This window comes from Chelonoidis abingdonii, chromosome 2 (assembly GCF_003597395.2).
Source record: "Chelonoidis abingdonii isolate Lonesome George chromosome 2, CheloAbing_2.0, whole genome shotgun sequence".
Taxonomy (NCBI): domain Eukaryota; kingdom Metazoa; phylum Chordata; order Testudines; family Testudinidae; genus Chelonoidis; species Chelonoidis abingdonii.
This window is the reverse complement of record NC_133770.1, coordinates 268,587,981-268,607,943: the sequence shown is the minus strand read 5'-3', so window position 1 is coordinate 268,607,943 and position 19,963 is coordinate 268,587,981. Positions and strand designations below refer to the sequence as shown.

At 40.0% G+C, this 19,963-nt stretch overlaps 1 protein-coding gene across 1 annotated transcript in view; it reads left to right on the top strand.

The window, feature by feature from the left end:
* Positions 1–19,963, top strand: part of ANGPT1 (angiopoietin 1) — a 213,948-nt gene that overhangs the window by 125,855 nt on the left and 68,130 nt on the right. The window contains exon 5 of the mRNA XM_075063187.1: positions 15,681–15,808. Within this exon, the coding sequence (XP_074919288.1) occupies positions 15,681–15,808 (128 nt within the window). The remainder of the gene's footprint in view (positions 1–15,680; positions 15,809–19,963) is intronic.

Below are 19,963 nucleotides of genomic sequence, written 5' to 3'. Positions count from 1 at the left end.
CCAGCGTGATCAATTCCATGGCTTTAGTTTATGCTGATCTGTAAAAATATATTCTCCACTAGATCAGAAAACCTAGGGATAGGAGAAATATGCATGATATCACAGGGTCCCAAACATCTCGAGTTTGGCCCATATTTATTGCTAACAGAGTTGTCATATAGTTTGTTTAAACCTTTTTTTAAAAAATTTAGCAGTGGGAATCTTGGCACCAACTCATTTCTAAAATAACAAATCTTTCAAAAACTAGCCTTCCTGTGAAAAGACTAGTGTGCATTATAGGATTTTAAGGGAACTTGTTAAGGATTAAATAATTTCTAAATCCAGCCATAGATAAGGGCCAGAGGTTTCCCTCCCATCCACAATGCAGAGAGGAGCAAAGGAACAGGGAAGTAGGCCCAAAGGCCCCAAAATTTTCTGGTGACAAAGATGATCCCCAAGACTGCAGAAGCGCCTTCCACATGCAGAGACAGGGAGGAGTTGGAGCAGTGTTTGTATATGATGTGGTTTGAGGATCTGGTGGATTTCTGATGAAATTCATACATGAATTAATGCCAGCGAGATCAGCTTCGAAGGAGGTATTGCCCATATGGAGAGAGGAAGCTAGTGACTGCAAGGCTGCTGAGTGGGAGAAAGAGGTCTAGTAAAGCATGGATGGGCTAGTTTTCCTCATAGATGTTCCAACAAATGCTCCCTCCCTGTCTCAGTGTGGTGGACGTTTGACTGGATTGGCAGGGGACAGACAACTCATTTGGTCCTCAGAGGATGAGGAAGAAAGAGGTAGGCTTGGCTGCTTTGGAATCTTTTCTCTCCCACCCCACATAGAATGTCATCAGTTCCCCAGAGAGGGGATTGTGGTGGTAGCACTGTTTCACAGTGATCAAGTTTTAAGAGTACTCTTCCTCTACAGTGGGCTTTTCTGTGGGAGAGGAATATCAGGTCCTAAAGTTTTAGGGAGATTGAAAGGTGAATGAAAATGCTCTTCCCCCCCCCCACCCACTAGTGTTGCAAATATTTTGGAATGGCTCTAAAACAGAGAGGAAATGGGAAGTGGATTGTTATAAAAATGAGACTGTTCAGAAACCCATTCCTGCTGCTGTCTACCAATGGGGACAAATCTGGCTAGCACTGGACCATGTTTATGCATATGCACTGCTAAATAGATAGTTTGATTCATTCAGCAACCCCATTCCTAGATGCATGATCTCTCACAACACAGAGATGTGTAGGGTTCTAGGACGAATTTCCCCCATGGTAACAATATGCAATAATTTCCTTATCTCAAATAGATACAATGCCAAACCAAGGAAGTAATTGAGAGGTCATGTGGCTCCAACAGGAAATTATGTATAAGGGTTAAATACTGCAGTTCTCACCCAGGCAAAAGTCCACTTTCACTTCAAACAGAATTTTGACTGACTAGTAGATCGTAGAATTTATCCCAACAGAAAGCAACAGAAAATCCTTGCCTTGCAAATAATAGCCTATTATTATATTGTGCCTATAATATTATATGTATTTTGCACATTATAAACAAATTTAAATAATATGATAGGTGGCCTACCCATTTCCCCTCCCCCACTTAAAAGGGAGTTTAAAAATACACAAAGGACTGGCAGGGGTATCAATGTGGTTATTCATTTTTTCCTGTTGTTGTTTTTTCTTTTGTGTGTCAGACTATATAGTAACATAGTTTGTTAAAATGTTTGGTCTAATGTGTCCGTGACCAATAAAGGTTCGAGTAAGTTTTTGATCGAGTGAGGAAAATCAAAACGAAAAACAAATTGAAAGTTCAAAACCACGTGGCCATTTATTGGTGGGGGATAAGTTGCAACTTGGGCTGGGGAGGAGCACTTTTACCAACTAACAATACTATCAGAACAAGAATAACAATCTATTTACATCCAACAACAGGAAACCAAATGATCTGTGATTAACTGCTCACCAGAAATTAGAGCAGATACACCAAACTGAGTAAACTATATACATTAACCAAATATTGTAAAGTACAACAATTAACCACAATAGCAATCAATACAACAATTTAACTTTCATATACTATATACATAACTTAGTATCAAGTAAAAGAGGGGAAAAAGGAAGAAGCTAAGCAGACAGAGTATTTACAGCAATTAGAATGCATATACCACACTCCATGTGCAGCTGACCAGCAGTACAGACATCAAGGGCATGGTGAATTGGCGGGACACAACACAACACGAGCCAGCAGGATACACAGGAGACTCTTCTAGCTGGAAGGAGGATCCAAGTCTTTCAGCTAACATGCGGATACTCCTCCGGATCCTAGCGTGAGACCTGGTTTTATTCTAAAGCTCTCTTACTCGTGTCAGCATCTGATTGGTCCCTAGCTCCTTCACCAACCAGGTTCCGAGCTGGTGTCCTCTACGTCAATGGGAGCTGCACCAGGCACACTACTTTTGCACACAGCCCTATGCTTCTGCACACAGCACCAACTTGACCTTTTGACTGACAGAAGGTTCAAGAACAGGCACACTACCCTTATGCACACAGCACGCTGGTATTTTTGCACAAGGCACTAGCCTGACCCCTAGGTGACCAGGCAGAAAGAGCGGGAGAATGCCCACGGCACTATAATGTTGCACACCACATTACGGTGTTGCACACGGTACCAATGTGACCTTTTGACTGACAATTGGCCATACAGATGCCATGTTTGAGCACAGGCTTTAGGGCTGCAACATAATGCTGTATGTTTCAGAGGACCAATGCAATAGAAAAGAAAGTTTGTTCATTAATGTCTGGTTGTGTGGCCTCCTAATGAGAGAAATGAGGCATTAGCTTCCTCTTGAATGCTGACAAGAAGTTCGGCTTAAGTCTCAAAACAATACACACATATGCTAGGAATTTACCTCCCTAGAAGTGCCTATTGAGTTCATGAAGTAAATCATTCAGTGAGTGGGTGAGATATTTAGGTTTCTGAAAATCACAAGTCTCCTGGGTTATGAGTAGTTTTCATATCTTACCAAATTATGCAAGAAAATGAAGAAGGGGCAAATCTTTGTTTTAACAGGATACAAAAGACAAATTTAAAAAAAGACAAATTATATATTTATTCAAAACCCTAAACTGCAAATAGTTATTATTTTTTTTCTGCCTTCAGTAGCTGTGATGTAACTTTAGTGTAAGTTTAAGATTGTGGGAAATGAACTGAAACTTCAAGGAAGTGACCTAAAGATTACCACAGACACAGGGCCAAGGTTTTGACTGGCATAACTCCATTGACATCAGTAGAGTTACACCAACAGAGATGTTGGCCCCGTTTTCTAAAGGACTTCAAAAAGAACATAGATAACATGAGCCAGTGGTATAGAAAGATCACAATCAGAAGAGTTAGTTGGACTCAGGTGACCCAAGAGGTTATTTTCAATCCTAATATCAAAATTACGTTTCTAAAGGCAAATTTGTTATAGTAAATTGATGCCAGTGTCTCTGGAATAGAATTAACTGAGAGTTCTTGTGGTTTGTATGGTCAGAATGGAAAAGGAAATGGATTGAATGACATAGACAAGAACATTTGTATTCTTCTGAAACACTTTTTAAATGATGATAGATTTAATTACTTTCTTCTCTGGCTAGCACCATTTCCTTCGTTATTTGTTTCCTCTCATTAAACTGTGGACTCCACTGCCTAGCCCAACCTTAACACCACTGAACCAAAAGTTTTGTGTTTGTTTTGTTTTGAGGGACAGCTGGAACTTTGCCAACTAGACAGACTTGTAGCACAGAATGCATCCAGCGACACATTCTTTTTTGGAAGAAACAAAATAAATTTCTTTCCTGCTTCAGTGACATCTATAAGATTACGTTGATTGTAGCTGTGAGGTAGATTAGCAGCGCTGGAAACAAATTGACTTAAATGTTATTACTAATAATAAATAACACTTCACAATGATTAATAAAACTTGGCACTCTTCATCCATAAATATCAAAACACTTTATAAAAGTGGTAAGTTTAATTACTTTTCCCCATCTCGTTCTTTTTTAAGTACAGATGGGGAAATTAAGAACAGAGAAATTAAGTGACTTGCCAAAGTCACACAATGGCTCAATGCCTGAGCTAGGAACAGTACCCTTGTCTTCTGACTTTATTTCCTGTGTCCAAGCCATTCTGCATGCCACATTATCTCCTTTATCTTTAAACCTGACATTGATCCTCATAGTTTGAAGCAAATTACTTTTGGATGCCGAGTGTGTGTGTAAAGAGCATAAAAGCTGCCCTCTGCTCTACTTTCATAGAGTCATAAACGTGTAGGACTGGAAGGGACCTCAAGAGGCCATTGTCTAACCTGTTCTTAAAAACCTCCAATGACAGAGATTCCACTCTTTTAGAGGTTCATAATCTGTAGATAACTGGTTATACTTTTTTAAAAAAATAATCAATGAATGTTAAAAGGGCCAAAGAAGAAACATCAGAAGCATTAATGTTTTTAAAAAATGCATTCCCCAAAAGAAAATGTGTGTTTGGAATCTGATGTTCATAAAATAAAAGTAGCCTTCTGTTAAAAAAAAAAAAGAGAAATAAAAATATCCCCCTTCTGAATAAGTTTTAATGAGTTTTTCACATAGAATTCCCAAAGCTCATATTATTCCTAGTCTGAAAGCTGTGCAAAAATATAGGCCTAGATTTCACAATGACAGCCATTCAGATTCAGGTGGACTCCTCTGCCTGTGTGCAGCCCCACTGGCTTGGACGAGTTCCATAGGGATGTAGGGGTCAGCCCACATGAAGTGCATTCCATGATCAGACAGTCTGAGTCAGGACTCCATAGGTGCAATTTAGCTATATACAGCACTATAGGCACCATATTCACTTCTGTGTGTGTGTTTCTTGGTTATCCGGTATCGGATGATAAAGGACTGCTGTTTCTTTTCTGATTTATTGTTGTAGTATTTGTAACAGCTGCCTAGAGGGCTCTGATAAGTATCTCTTGTTTTGTACATTTTAAAATAACAATATAAATGATGATAAATAATAATAGCTACAAATAAAAACTTCACAGCCTCTCAGGCATGGGCAAACTTTCTTTCCAAATTATGAACTATAGTCAATTATAACAAAGCAGAGTAGTTAGGTATTGTGATCTCTTCAGACTGCAGGTTAGTAAAGGAACAGTAATGAAATAAAGCTGCTAAAAATACAGTATCTAGTATTTCTGTCAGTGACTCACTTGACAAGCCAAGATTCAGCTATTGTACCTGTGCTAACTTGCATATGGTCACAGCTAGTGGTCAATATTTATTTGTGTTGGAGCAGAAATGGCTTAATAGTTTTATCTTTTCCTCATTTCAGTTAACTGCTAATTCTGAAATCAATTGCCCATCCAGTCTCAGAGAATATAACAACCAATATCTAATCTCTCAGATCTGTCTTATGAAAACAGTATTATTCACTCATGCTGAAGACATTACATGGAATATTAACGTACATGAAACAACTAACAACATTGACAATGTCACTCATTGCCTTGTTAATGAAACATTCATTTGTGTAAATATCATGGTTCGGTCAGAAAAATTAAATGAACATTAAGGTGTCTGCGTGGAAAAAGTTTAAATGACTTAAAGAAATAGGGACACAAGATATAAAACAAAGCCTGTTCCTTTCTCTCTCTTGTAGCAGTTTGTAAAAATATCCTTCAATTTTCAGTTCTCAGTGTATGGCTGGTTATTCACAGATTTGCTTTCTCAGGCAGAAACTTACAGAATTATATTGCAGCTGGATAATTAAGTGTCTTTATATCTTTGTAAATGGGCCATAAGGCATTCTATTTAAACTCTTTAATGAGGACCCCTTCATGATATTCCTAAGTGATCGCTTTCAAATGCACTGTGAATTTAAGTATTATTGTTTTTAGCAGTCACCAAGGCTAAATGTATTGGAAAACAAACTTGATAACTGTTGACAATTTATTAGGTAGCAAATAATTATGGTCCAAAGAGGGTGAAAGCTGAGTGTGTTAAAATAGTTTTACAAGACCAAGTCAATTTCTGCGAAGAAAGAAGGGGCTTATTTTTATATATGGTGTAGTTGATAGATGGTTGGACATCTGTGTGTTCTTTTTATGGCTTTGTTTGTTTTTCTCACTTCAGACTGGTGTGTGGGGGGTAATGAATGTAATTTTCTCTTCAGCTACTAATACTCTTTTATAAATGTTCATTTCAGGACAGTAATCGGTGAAGCATTCTTTCTTTCTTTCTTTCTTTCCCTTAAATGAATAAGGGTCTCAAATTCTCAAATGTGAGGAACATGTTCAGCTCCTACTGAAACCAGTATTGGATTGAATCCTTAGCTGGAGGAAATCAGCATAGCTTCTTTGACTTTAATGGCACTAGGCCAATTTCCACCAGCTGAGAATCAGGCTCACATGTTCAGGCCATGGGTTTTTTATAGCATATAATACCTTAACTCCTCATGTGCTCTGAATGATTAAATTTAGGGCCAAATCTCGCAGTCCTATTCTTTTAAAACTCAATGATTTGGCAGTGGCTTGTATCTGACTATGTGTTATAGAATTTGGCCCTAAATTCACACTGTGTTCTGCTTTCCCCCAGATTTTAAATACCTGTCTCACTTCAAGGCCAAATCCTGCAGTTTTAACTCAAGATCTACTCTGGCAAAACGTCCATTGACTTTGTCAGGATATCTGGAATGGCTCATGGCCCCGGAGTGCCAACCTCAGGGCAGGGTTAAGAAACACAAACAAATTGGTTATGTGTTCTGCAATTAGATTTGACCAACCAAGTATCAAGTAAAAGCAGCAAAGAGTCCTGTGGCACCTTATAAACTAACAGACATTTTGGAGCATGAGTTTTTGTGGGTGAATACCCACTTCATCTGATGCATCCACAGGACTCTTTGCTGCTTTTACAGATTCAGACTAACACAGCTACCCCTCTGATACTTGACAAGTATCAAGTGGGAACTCCTCAAGCACTATAAAAGCCTTAACATGGAGTCACAGATAGTCCCCTTGAGTACCTTGATCTACCTTGCCACCTAGGCAAGCTTGCCTTTGTGATAAATCGTCTCTTATACCAAACATCACAATAATACTCAGGTTACTCTGAGTCTCAAAGGGCCAATCACTTACCCCAGGTCAAGTGTACCCTAGATCTTGCACCAAAGGCAGAGCTTGTAGCCAATCCTACAATAAAAGTGTATTAACTAGGAAAAAGAAATGAGTGTTATTTATAAGGTGAAATCAGGTAAACATACACACACAAATGAGATAGAGCTTTAGGTTTCAAAAAGTAGTAGAAACTGCTGTAATTTGGAAACTCAATATGTCTTCTAGGGCTAACCCACGCTAAACAGCTGGAGGATAGACAGGAACCATTTGGTTACATTGTCAACATCTAGCAATATATATGTAAACCCACAAAACCCACAATCATTATCTACTAATAGGTCTCTAAAGATTGAACCTGGGTCCATTAACCTGCTAGTTGTGTGACCCTTTCTGGTCCTGCATCACAGACTTATTCACAGGGCTTGGGCCATGGGCTGTAGTACTTTATCTAGTCCAGTTTTAACCTCCTCAAGTGATGGGGCTCCCATCAGCTTCCTTTGGAAAATAATTGCATAGTCTGATTTCATCATTTCCTGTTATACCTCTTAAATTAACCTTTTGCTAGCCTAATTTCATTACTGTGAATTGTATTCTACTGTGATATTAGTGGGAGATCTGTTTGTGGGTATATGACAGTAGAATGCCACACAGGTAAAATCATTGCCACGTGAAGCCTTTCCACCATAAGAATGACAGAACACAGACACTGCCTCCTACTCCTGAATCACTAACAAACACAAGAGACTCCATGTAGCCTGCTAGGGTCTTTGCTATTGATTAAAAGTGGAAGATGGTCTGATACTATGGTGATGGGTGGCAGAATAAATCCCTAAAATATATAGATATATTACAAAAAACTAAGTAATATTTTATCAGTAATAAACCAAAACCATAAACAATGACTTTTTTTAACTGTTACCTTTGACATCCCAGAACAGAAATTAAAGTCTCACTATAAACTGTATAAATTAAGAGTAACCCACTAGTGGTGTATATGCAATACAGGACCTCCTCTGTTCAGATCCACAGAAGATATGAGTGAATTCAGTCCCCAGCTAAAGTGCTTTGGCACCAAATATAGAAGCTCATAAACTCCATGGACTAGCACAGAGGGAACCCTGTAACACATGCTCACCAGTGGGTTACATAATTCCTCTGCTCAACAAAAAGCTTGTCCTACAGCAATTTGAATCCCAGACAAGCCCTGATTTATGTGATGGCTACCATATTGACAGGGCCGGCTCTAGCCATTTCACCACCCCAAGCACGGTGGCACGCCATGGGGGGGCGCTCTGCCGCTCGCCGGTCCTGCGGCTCTGGTGGATCTCCCGCAGACATGGCTGCGGAGGGTCCGCTGGTCCTACGGCTCCGGTGGACCTCCCACAGGTGTGCCTGCGGCTGCTCCATTGGAGCCGCGGAACCAGCGGACCCTCTTCAGGCACCCCTGCGGGAAGTCCGCCGGAGCCACCTGCCACCCTCCTGGCAAGCGGCAAAGCGCCCCCCGCAGCATGCCGCCCCAAGCACGAGCTTGGTGTGCTGGGGCCTGGAGCCAGCCCTACATATTGACTGGCACACAGTGAATTGAATGGGGAGCCTCCAGAGCTGAAAGCATGAGCTGCTATAGCTAAAGAGCCAATATTCTGTAGCTGTGGGGTATAACAACTCATCTCTTTTGTGGATTAGCACAGGGGAGGACTTGTAATACACATTGACCAGTGGGTTACGTAAGTAGGAGAAATCTCAACATGTCATAGTAATAGTAATTGTAATAGTCTTAACATAGTTTTTGAAAGCAAATTCAGCTATGGAAATTATGATCAAATCTGAAAGGTTCCGACTCAGAAATATAAAACCTGTCAAATATATTTTCTAACCTTATCTTTTGCTTTTCACTGCTTAGTGCACTATTACTGGGGCTGCATTTTAGTCAAAGGTATTTTTAGTAAAAGTCATGGACAGGTCACGGGCAGTAAATAAAAATTCACAGCCAGTGACCTGTGCATGACTTTTACTATACACCCCTGCTTAAAACGGGGCAGAGGGGAGGGTTCTGGGGGCACTAGGGTTGCTCGGGGAGGGTAATGCAGGTGCTTGGACGGGTCTCATGGCCCAGGGAGCGCCGCAGGTGCTGGAGGGGGGGTTGGTGTTGGTTCTCTACCTGGTTCCTGGGAAGTGGTGTTCTCCAGCTCCTAGCTTCAAGTGCTCTTCCACTCTGCCCCAAACCCTGGTACTGCTGCTTCCATTGGCTGGGAACCACGGCCAATGAGAGCTGCAAGGGCAGTGCCTGTGAGCTGAGGCAGCAAGTGGAGCCAGGAGCTGAGGGAGGGGAGTTCCTGATGCCCTTCCAGGGATTCCCCCCAGTGAGCACAACACCCCTATCCCCAGCCCTGAGTCTCCTCACACTGAAACTCCTGCTGCTGGAGGATAAGGGGACCCGAGACTGCCTCAGCAGCAGCCGGTCATGGAAAGTCACAGAATCCATAACTTCTGTCACATTCATGACAAACACGGAGCCTTAGCTATTATTGCTCTTATCCATCTATCACATTTCTGAAGTGACATCATTTTAGTATTTAGGCAACTGATTAACTATTTCTTCACTTAAAAGTAGTATATTATAGTTTTACAACTTTAAAGTGGTAGCACTGGCTATGTCCTTTGTGGTATGTAGCTATTTTTACTCTTACTATTTATTAATTAGTGTAGCACTTAGGAACCCTAGTCATGAGCCAGGCGCCGACTCTGCTGGGTTCTGCAAAATTACAGAATAAAAATCAGGACCCTCTTCAAAAGAGCTTGCAATATAAATGTCAAACAAGACAGAACAGATGGAGCTTTAACTGATGCTTTTTGCTGTATGGGATTGTGAGTTGCTTTTTTCTGTGTTTCCATATTCCACAGACGTTTTTATCTTGAGGGTTCAGCTCAGTTGGAATGACCTCATGGTTTTGTGTCTCTGCTTGTGTTCAGTGTGTGATAGCTGTAGCATAGTTTGTATTGTAGTTCAATGTACTGTACATTTTGCCATACGCTTCCCAGGTTTTCCACTTTTGCTGATCAGGTGACACATATCTTGCAGTAAGAAATATATTGTGAAAAACAGATAGTAATAGGGTGGGTTTTTTGAGGATAGAGTGTGTTTTGGTGGCATGCTACTGGCCACTGAGGGTAAGTTCTTTATCACCATGCTGGGTCCCAAATGACGGTTGTTATATACAGGAGTGGGCCATTGGTATAACAGTTTGCATCTGTCTATGGTTCAGAAGCTCATCAGTGGTCACAACCTTGGAGACATGGAGATAGAGGAGAGCCCCAATACCATTGCAAGGCAGGGTTGAGATCTGGGGATGCATGGGATGGAGGGGAGTCCTGGGATGGAGCAGGGCTGGGATGAGTGGAGAGATGGAAGGAATTCCTGGGGAGAGGGCAGAGCTGGACAGGGTCAGGGTGGGGGTATGGAGGGGAGCCCCAGGGCCTAGGCAGGGCTGGGTGAAAGTGAGGGGATGGGGAAGGAGAGGAGAACATAGGGAGTAGATGGATGGCCCAGGAGGCCCTGTGATGCTTGGGGAAGATGAAGTAGGAGAATCCCTATTCTACAGTGAACAGGGCTGAGCTGGGAAGGAGAGCAGGGGGTGCAGCAGGGGAGGCCCTTCAAGCTGCTTCCCCTGGTGTGCAAATCCCATGGCTGGCCCCATTCAAGCCTCCCGGCTGCCTCTGCCGACCTCCAGGCTGAGCATTGCTCTGGATATCCTCTGGCAGCACTATACCCCTGCCCAAAAGACAGGCAACTGGCACCTCCCCTGGTGCACGCCCACATCTTCCCAGGCAAGTGCGGCCCATAGTCTGAGAACCTTTTCTCTAGACCCTGACCCTGCTTCTAGACCCTCTGGCTTCTGTTACGGGTAGAGGTGGATCTACAGACAACCGTCTCCTCGAATTTTTGGAAACTCGGTAACTAGGTAGGGAGATTTCTAACCTGAGATGACTTCAGCCCCCATTGCTTTTTATGGACTCCTGCATACATATGACAGTAAGAATTTGGCCAATGAATATTTCCTGAACATATAGTGAATAACTTTTTAGCTTTTAGCTTTCCACTCTCATGAAGATCATTAGGAATCTTCTTTTGCTATGGAATAATTGTTGGACATTAAAAGTAGATTAATTACAAGCATGTAGGATATTATTAAGCGTATGAAAATATAAAGATTCATTGCAGAAATCTCCACACTTCTGTTCATTTAAATCACCATTGTACAAAAACATACAGCTTCCTTTCACCTGGCATTTATTGGCATTGTCATATGAAGCATGATTAGCACCTGTGAGATTAACTCATTTAGTCTTTGGAGAATTTATGAATGCATTCGTTCACATGTTCGGTACCATGGGAAGTATGAATGTGACTCCATGAATTTAGGCAAAATAATCAACTGCCTTTGCCTGTAAGCACTACTGAACATCAGGGCGTAATTAAGGAATGTCCATTGTAGGTTGCTGCAGTAACAGGCACACATATTTCATTTTCTCAAAGCCTAATTAGAAATGTCAGGAAACACTGAAATATATTAATTTTAAGGTAATTATTTTTACCATAGTGATAAGATTAGTTAATTTGGATCAAATTAGAAAAGGGCCAATAGGTATCTAACATTTTTTTGTTCATAGCACCAAATATATCAAAATTAATTTATTTTGCTTGATGCAGACTTTTGTCAGCAACCTCAGCTACATAATATATTGATATGATCATGTATTTAAAAATATCTGAACTAACTTTAGGCATTGTTTAAATCAGTTAAGATCTTTAAGTAGTCAAAGAAAGGGTAATAGCTACACATGATGTCTGTGGCCCATCCGTGATTGTTATTAGCAAATTTCTTCAATGGCCGAAGGTGGGACACTAGATGGGGAGAGCTCTGAGTTACTGTGAGCAGGGATCGGCAACCTTTGGCACGTGGCTTGCCAGGGTAAGCGCCCTGGCAGGTCGGGCTGGTTTGTTTACCTGCCACGTCCGCAGGTTCAGCCAATTGAGGCTCCCACTGGCTGCGGTTCGCTGCTCCAGGCCAATGGGGCTGCAGGAAGCAGCGCAGGCCAAGGGATGTGCTGGCCGCTGCTTCCCACCACCCCCATTGTCCTGGAGCAGTGAACTGCAGCCAGTGGGAGCCGCAATCGGCCAAATCTGTGGACGCAGCAGGTAAACAAACCGTCCCGGCCCGCCGAGGGCTTACCCTGGCAAGCCGCATGCCAGAGGTTGCCGATCCCTTCTTTATAGGCAGTACCTTAGGCTGGGGATGGTATAGAGTCTCACTGCCACATTGGGAGCTCCAGGAGCTATTGTGATGCCCAGAGGGAATACAACTGCTGTGCAGCATCCGCTCCTCTCTGTGCGTGGGTAGTTCTGCTGACGGGTGAAGACATGGGGGAGGTAGAGGGCATAGCCAAGGCACTGCCACTTCTCTGTTAGCCTTCCAGAGGCTACCACTGACAGTGGTACTAACCCTTTGAATTTCTTCCACTCTCTGAACACAGGGAATAATGTTGTGCACAGCCATTGCATCTCAAAACCCAGCTACTGTGCCTGTGTGCCCATGCACTAAGCAATTCTTTTCAGAGATGAAAATCTGAGTGGCTCCCATCAGAGATTAGAACCCCAAAGAAAGCCTAAAGAATCACAAAGATTCAGAGCTCTCTTGTCTAAGGAGATCTATTGCCTTTGTTTCTTTGTTTTTTACCCACCTCAGACAGATAAACTATATGTGCATTTTACGAAATATACAATCTGAATATTCCTCTGAGGCTCTTTGGTGTTTGAAATGTCAAGTGCTTTATTGAATTGACTGATTTTATTTCATTTGCTGTAAAAATAATTATTTTGTTATTGGCTATTGAGATATCTATTTAAAAATGTCAGGTCCCTTAGTTATGACATCCAAGGATATTAATGCCGTTGCTGTTTAAGTTTTACTGCTCACTCTAAACCCAAACCCTGTAGATACATACATATATGAATAAATCAGGATTGCTTATGTTATAATATGATGGGTTATATGATAGCATGTTGGCCATGTAACTATATATGATCTCCTGCTGTCCTGTTCAAAAAAGATATTTATATATCAGTCCAGCTAAAAATAGCTTAAAGAGCCACTGCTGCCTCCTGGAAAAAATTGCATAACATTCAGTTCAGAAATAACTGAACTAGTTTCTGATCCCAGTAACACTGGTGTAAATCTGCAGTAATTCCAGTGACTTCAAAATATTTTGCAGACTGTGTGTGTGTGGGAGGAGAGGCAAGTAAGATAATCTCTGTGTGTGTATTATATAAATGTACATTGAAATGTCATCACTTTTAGGATGGAAGCAGCAGTGATTCTGACTCAGCAAGGAAGGCTAACTTCTCTAATTTGGAAAACTCAGGGTCGGCAAGATAGACCTGATCTATAGTCCACTGAAGTCAATGAGAATCTTTCCTTTGACTTCAGTGGCCTTTGGCTCAGATCCCAAGTAATTACTCAAGTTGGAATTTGGCCATTGACGCTAATAATCCTCTGCTCACAAAAAATACCACTCAGTCTTTAATGAACACAAATTGCCAGTGCCTAGTTTTATGTCTCATCTGAAAAATGGCACCTGCAAGAGTGCATTGTTACTTAATACCATGGTGAGGCCCTAATTCAGCACTGACACAAAGGGAAGTGTGTCACCTACTGAGTCACTAACATCACTTTTCTTTTCCTAATATGGCCAAGTCTCCAAGAAGTTTCTTTTCCAACTAGAGTTCACAGATGTATGTGAGCCAGGAGTTACTTTTATGGACACGATGGAAAAAGAGAGGAAAGAGATGATACATAAATTAACTCAAAAGAAAAATAAATCCACCTTTTTGTTGTAAAATTCAAATTTTAAATTAAAAAAACAGCAACTTAAATCTGTTTTATTCAAGACAAAATGCTGGGCTATGAGAGTAATTTTGTGAAATGCAGTATACATTCTCTACGTGGGGAGGAAGGATGGTCTTATGGTTAAAGCAACTGATTGGACATTACAAATCTTGGGTTCTACTCCCACCTCTCCCAAGGCCTTCCTGTGTGAGATGTTGGGCAAATCACTTAACCGCTCTAGCCTTCTGTTTCTTTATCTGTGAAATGGGATTAAAAATAGCTACCACCTATCTCATAGGAATTTGTGATGATAGAATTATTACCCGTAAGGTTCATTAAAATGCTCAAATGGAAGGCGGCATATATAGGTGCGAAGTGTTAGTGTCATTATATATTTAATATACAGCCTTGAACCTTATGTGGTATGCAACAGCAGTGCAAGGTTGTTATTCTAGTGGAAGTGAAGGCACATCACTGTGTCCTAGGTACACAGTGCCATCTTCTTCATTGATAGGGTGTAAGTTGCTAGCCCCTTTTGCACCCACTCTTTACTCTCCTGTGCCCAAAGTGAAAAAGAGGTGGATTGCAGATGGACAATGGGCACATCTGTAGAGAACTTCAATGCAATTTGCATATGTATTTATATAGTCTTCATCACTGTGGAGCTTAATACTGCAAGGTGCTGAGAACTCTGGTCTGGATCCTGCAAAGCACTTAAGCACATGTTTAACTTTACGCATATGAGTAGTCTCATAGATTTCAATGGGATTACTCAAGTGCTTAAAGCTTGTGTTCCTGGACTAGGTCAAGAAGGCCATGTTGTTTGTAGAGCTACAGGTTCCCCTCTTAGGTCTTACCCCTTCTGTTAGGGAGGAGTTACCTCCTGGCCAATTTAGCAGTGCACTCATTACTGCAGGATTGGGATTGCCAGCACACCATGTTCTCCTCATCTCTTAATCTCACACTCATGCACAATACTTCGTACCTGTGATGTGCAGAATTAAGTGCTATGCTGTAGCTGGAATAGTAATTTTTTTGCTTTGTTATTGGAATGTCACAAAATGAAATAATAAATAGTTTTAATTTCTGGGTTTAAGGTACCATTAATTTTTTACAAGTTGCCTTTAATAGCAATTTGTAGGTGGGAAATTGTTGGTTTTTACACTGTTTTCAGTGATTTAGGCTATTTAAGAAGCAATATGGTCTGAGGAATGGACAGAGATTGGAGAATCAAGAGGTCATAGGTTCTATTCCTGGCTTTGCCAATGATGACTGGCTCCATGGCCTTGAGAAAGTCTCTTTGCCTCAGATCCTGAAAGGTATTTAGACACTTAACTCTCATTGCAATCAATGGATGTTGTGCCTAAAAACATTTGAGGAGCTGGGCCTTTGCCTCTTCACCTCAGTACTCCTATAATTAAAATAAGGATAATAATAATTTGTTACCTCCCTCAAAGGGATATATTAATTATTATGTATTTGTGGTTTGTAAAATGTGTTGAACATGTAAGGACTAATATTTAGGTGTAATGTCTAATACTGAGGTGTTATGTAGGTATAACAGGTATAATACTTATGTGTTAGCCTAGAATGATATGGAAAAGCTAACAAGAAATAAAGCCACTTTGGTATAGTAATTCTTAAGGTTGCTATTGTAACCTGCATTATCGTATTTTCTGTTTTGCAGTTTTACTAAAGAATACAAAAAGAGAGGAGGACAAGCCATTCAGAGACTGTGCAGATCTGTACCATGCTGGTTTTAACAAAAGTGGAGTCTACACTATTTATATTAATAATGTATCAGAGCCTAAAAAGGTAAAAAATATATGTATTTGTGTTTGTTTTTGCTTGTTGATGTAGATATTGCTCTTGGCATGAGGGAGCATTCTGCATGGTTATGGAATCTTTACACTGGCAAAGAGCTATATTAGTATAATCACTTAGTCCACCTTCACCCTTAGAAAAATACTGGAAGATGAAGTAAATGGAGTATCTTGCCTGAAGTGAGTCCCAACCCATCCTTTCTCTCTACTATCTGAGGATCCTCCCTAAATCTGAGCATACACCCCAAAACATGATTTGTCTTCTACCCCTCAGCAAATATGTGGTCTCTACAGTTGAGTCAGACTCCTGGCAGGCAGTTCTGTCAGAAATACATGTCTCTGAAGATCAAGGAGAGAATCAGGGATACTCAAGAGATCATATTTTATTAATTAATAATCCACTGTCAAAAAATGATCATCTGTTTGTAATGAATCACTGATAAATAGTTCCCATTACATTCCAGAAATATTGTTCAGGATGAGACATGGGGGAAAGGATACACCAACACCAGAAGAAGACTGTTGGTATAGTGATATATGAAAGGTGAATGCACAAGATAACTGAGATGTCTATAATGAAGTATGGAAAATCTTCTTAGATATTATCAAGCAGGATTAGAGAGACCTGAATAGAAGTGTGGAAACTGTTAAACTGGAATTGTAAAGGACTTGAAAATAACCTAGACTCAAGTCCACACTGGCAAATTGACAGTGAGTTGCATTTGCGTTAATTTTATTCAAGTTCACAAGCTGTCCATGGAAGCTTCATTGCGAACTTTTAAATTCTAACTGAATAGCTGCAAGTTTTACTGGGTTACTGATCTTGGTGTGTTTTGTTTGAGATTAGCAGGGGGATAGGTAAGATAGGGAAAGTCACATTGTGGAAGTCATGTTTTGTTTCTCTGGTATACCTGATTGAAAGAGCTATCCAATGCAGTCAGGAGAGTCAGCCCAGAAACTATTCTATTTGGTTTTTCAGATAGGCTGCATTTTAGTTTTCTTTTTCAGCAAGAAAAGTAAATACATATATATATATATTCTGCTGGCTCTTGTGTCTGTCTATCTCTGGTAGCAAGGGCCTGATACAATGTCCACTGAAGACAATGGGAAAACTCCTATTAACTTAAGGGATGTGGGATCAGGCACTAAGTGGGCTAGTACATTTTATAATTTTCTAGTCATTTTCTTTGCTTAGTTTCATCCCAACATTACTGTCAATTTCTCTGCCTCTTTGCTGATTACATCCTTCAGATATTTGCAGATGATTATCAGTCCTGCTCAGATCCTCATTCCCACCTCTTTGTTAGTCATCATTTTGCAAGTTGTATTTATATAATTATTTTAATTTTTCCTCTTGAATGTGTAGACATGTTTAAGATGTTGAAATAATTAGAAGTGCAACAGTATTCTAAGCCTTTATTCTGAGTTGTGCATAATATTATACATTTAAACTGTTTACTTTTAAATTACTGAGGATACTTAGTTATTCTTTATACCATACTATTTTAGTTCCTGATCCAATGGCCATTGAAGTCACTGATTTTAGTGGGCACTGTATTGGAGCTATTAAGTGTTTTAGTTGATAGATGGCTCTCATGGGTCAATAAGTGGTTATTATATAGGAAACAAAAGGTAGGAATAAATAGGCAATTTTCAGAATGGAGAGAGGTAAACTGTTGTGTCCCACAGGAGTATGTACTGGGACCAGTCCTATTCAACATATTCATAAATGATCTGGGAAAAGGGATAAACAAAAAGGTGGCAAAATTTTCAGATGATGCAAAACTACCGGTACGCAAGATAGTTAAGTCCAAAGCAGATTGGGAAGAGTTACAAAAGGATCTCAAAAAACTGGGTGACTGAGCTACAAAATGGCAGATGAAATTCAAAGTAATGCACACTGGAAAACATAATCTCAACTATACATATAAAATGATGGGTTCTAAATTAGCTGTTACCACTCAAGAAAGAGAACTTGGAGTCATTGCGGAAAACATCTCTGAAAACAGCCACTCAATGTGCAGCAGCAGTCCAAAAAAAACTAACAGAATTTTAGGAATCATTAAGAAAAGGATAGATAAGACAGAAAATATCATATTGCCTCTATATAAATCTATGGTACACTCACATCTCAAATACTGTGTGCAGCTGTGGTCACCCCATCTCAAAAAAAAATGGGAATTGGAAAAAGTACAGAAATGGGTAACAAAATGATTAAGGGTAAGGAACAGATTAATAAGACTGAGAGTTTTCAGGATGGAAAAGAGACAACTAAGGAAGAATATGACAGAGAACCATAAAATCAAAACTGGTGTAGAGAAAGTAAATAAGGAAGTATTATTTGCTCCTTGACATAACACCAAATGAAATTAATAGGCAATAGGTTGAAAACAAACAACACACAACACACAGTCAACCTGTGGAACTCTTTGCCAGAGAACGTTGTGAAGGCCAAGACTATAACAAGGTTCAAAAAAGAACTAGATAAAATCATGGAAGATAGGTCCATCAGGGCAGGGATGATATCCCTAGCCTTGTTGCCAGAAGCTGGGAATGGATGACAGGGGATGGATCACTTGATGATTGCCTGTTCTGTTCATTCCCTCTGAAGCACCTGGCATTGGCCACTGTCGGAAGATAAAATACTGGGCTAGGTGGACCATTAGTCTGACCCAGTATGGCCGTTCTTATGTTCTTATTCTTATTCTTATTCTGCATTTGTCTCCAAAAGGCTGTTTTAATGCTAAAAAATTGTTTAATCCATAAATCCAAAATGACTGTAATTAAACCAATGTGTGTTATGAATTAGTAGTTTTTTCATCCATGCATCTAAGCAAAGGCAAATACTTAGTGCATTTGGAATCCCCTTCATCTGAATCAACAGAAAAATAATTATTCTCATCTTAAGAAGTCCATCACCTACAGATGCATAAAAATAGTTATTCAAATATCACCTCTTTTTTGTTCAGGATTAAACCTCAAAACATATTAGAAGGTGTTTAATGGCTGAATGTCTTGACCTTGTTTGGGACAGGAGCCAGTTCAAGGCTGTTGATGGCTAGAACTATGCGAAGCTAATATTGATAATCAACTCGATACTCCTGTTAGTGTGGCGGGTGTTCACATCCACCACCATGGAAAGTGCCAGATCACGCAATGGTGGCTAATACATAATTAGGTGCTGTAAATCCCTCTGTCACTATACAACCCCTCTTTTTAATTTGCTACACCACTCAAAGAACATGAAAACTTGTTTTATAAGGCTTTCTATTACAGGAAAATCATATATTAAGTGTCTTTTTCCATATTAAAATATTAACACTAAAGACATGATAAGGGCTTAATGCATTAGAAAAATGAACACTGGATTTCTGGGATCTATACTTGAATTTTGAATAAGGTACATCCATCAGTTAGAAATGCTCACTGAAAATCAGACTAAGTCTAAGAAAACTAAATCCTGTAGATAAATGGTTTGACTTGCAGTGTCTTTGCTGAAGGAGGACTAGAGCCGAAATGTTTGTCTAAAAAATCATGTTTCTTTAGTTGTTATTCTGAATCTGGTTCACGTGTCTGTAGTGGTCAACATTCTCCTTTCCTCCTACATGTACAAGGGGACCTAGCAAAGTCAAACAATTAAGCAATCACAGAGCATCAATGTGAACAATACATCTTAGAGTGAAAAGCATGGAACTGAATTGTCTGAGGATGAACTATTTTTCTTTGGTTGGCTGATGTATAAGAATTTTTATTTAAAGGATCCAGATAATGACCAACAATTGATAGAGCAAAGAAAACATTAAATAACTGGCCAACATTGTCCATGCTGGTGGGTGCAATCACAAAATACTAGGCTGATTGATCAGAGTTCTTCAACTCTCTATATAAATGCACTCCTTATTTCATAGGCAAATGTAGCTTTATTAAAGAACACAGAAATGAAAACCTGGAACAATCACAGTGCCAATAGGGAAAACGTATCTGATCATGCAAATAACGTGGAAATTGCTTCAAGTCATAGTGTTAAAATGATGGAACAGAAAAGTAGAAATAATAATAATGACAGTTTTAACCTTTCCTTGCAGTATCCCAAGAAAAATGAAAGGATGCGTAACAGGATGCATTCTTTGTAAAAGTTGTGTCATTT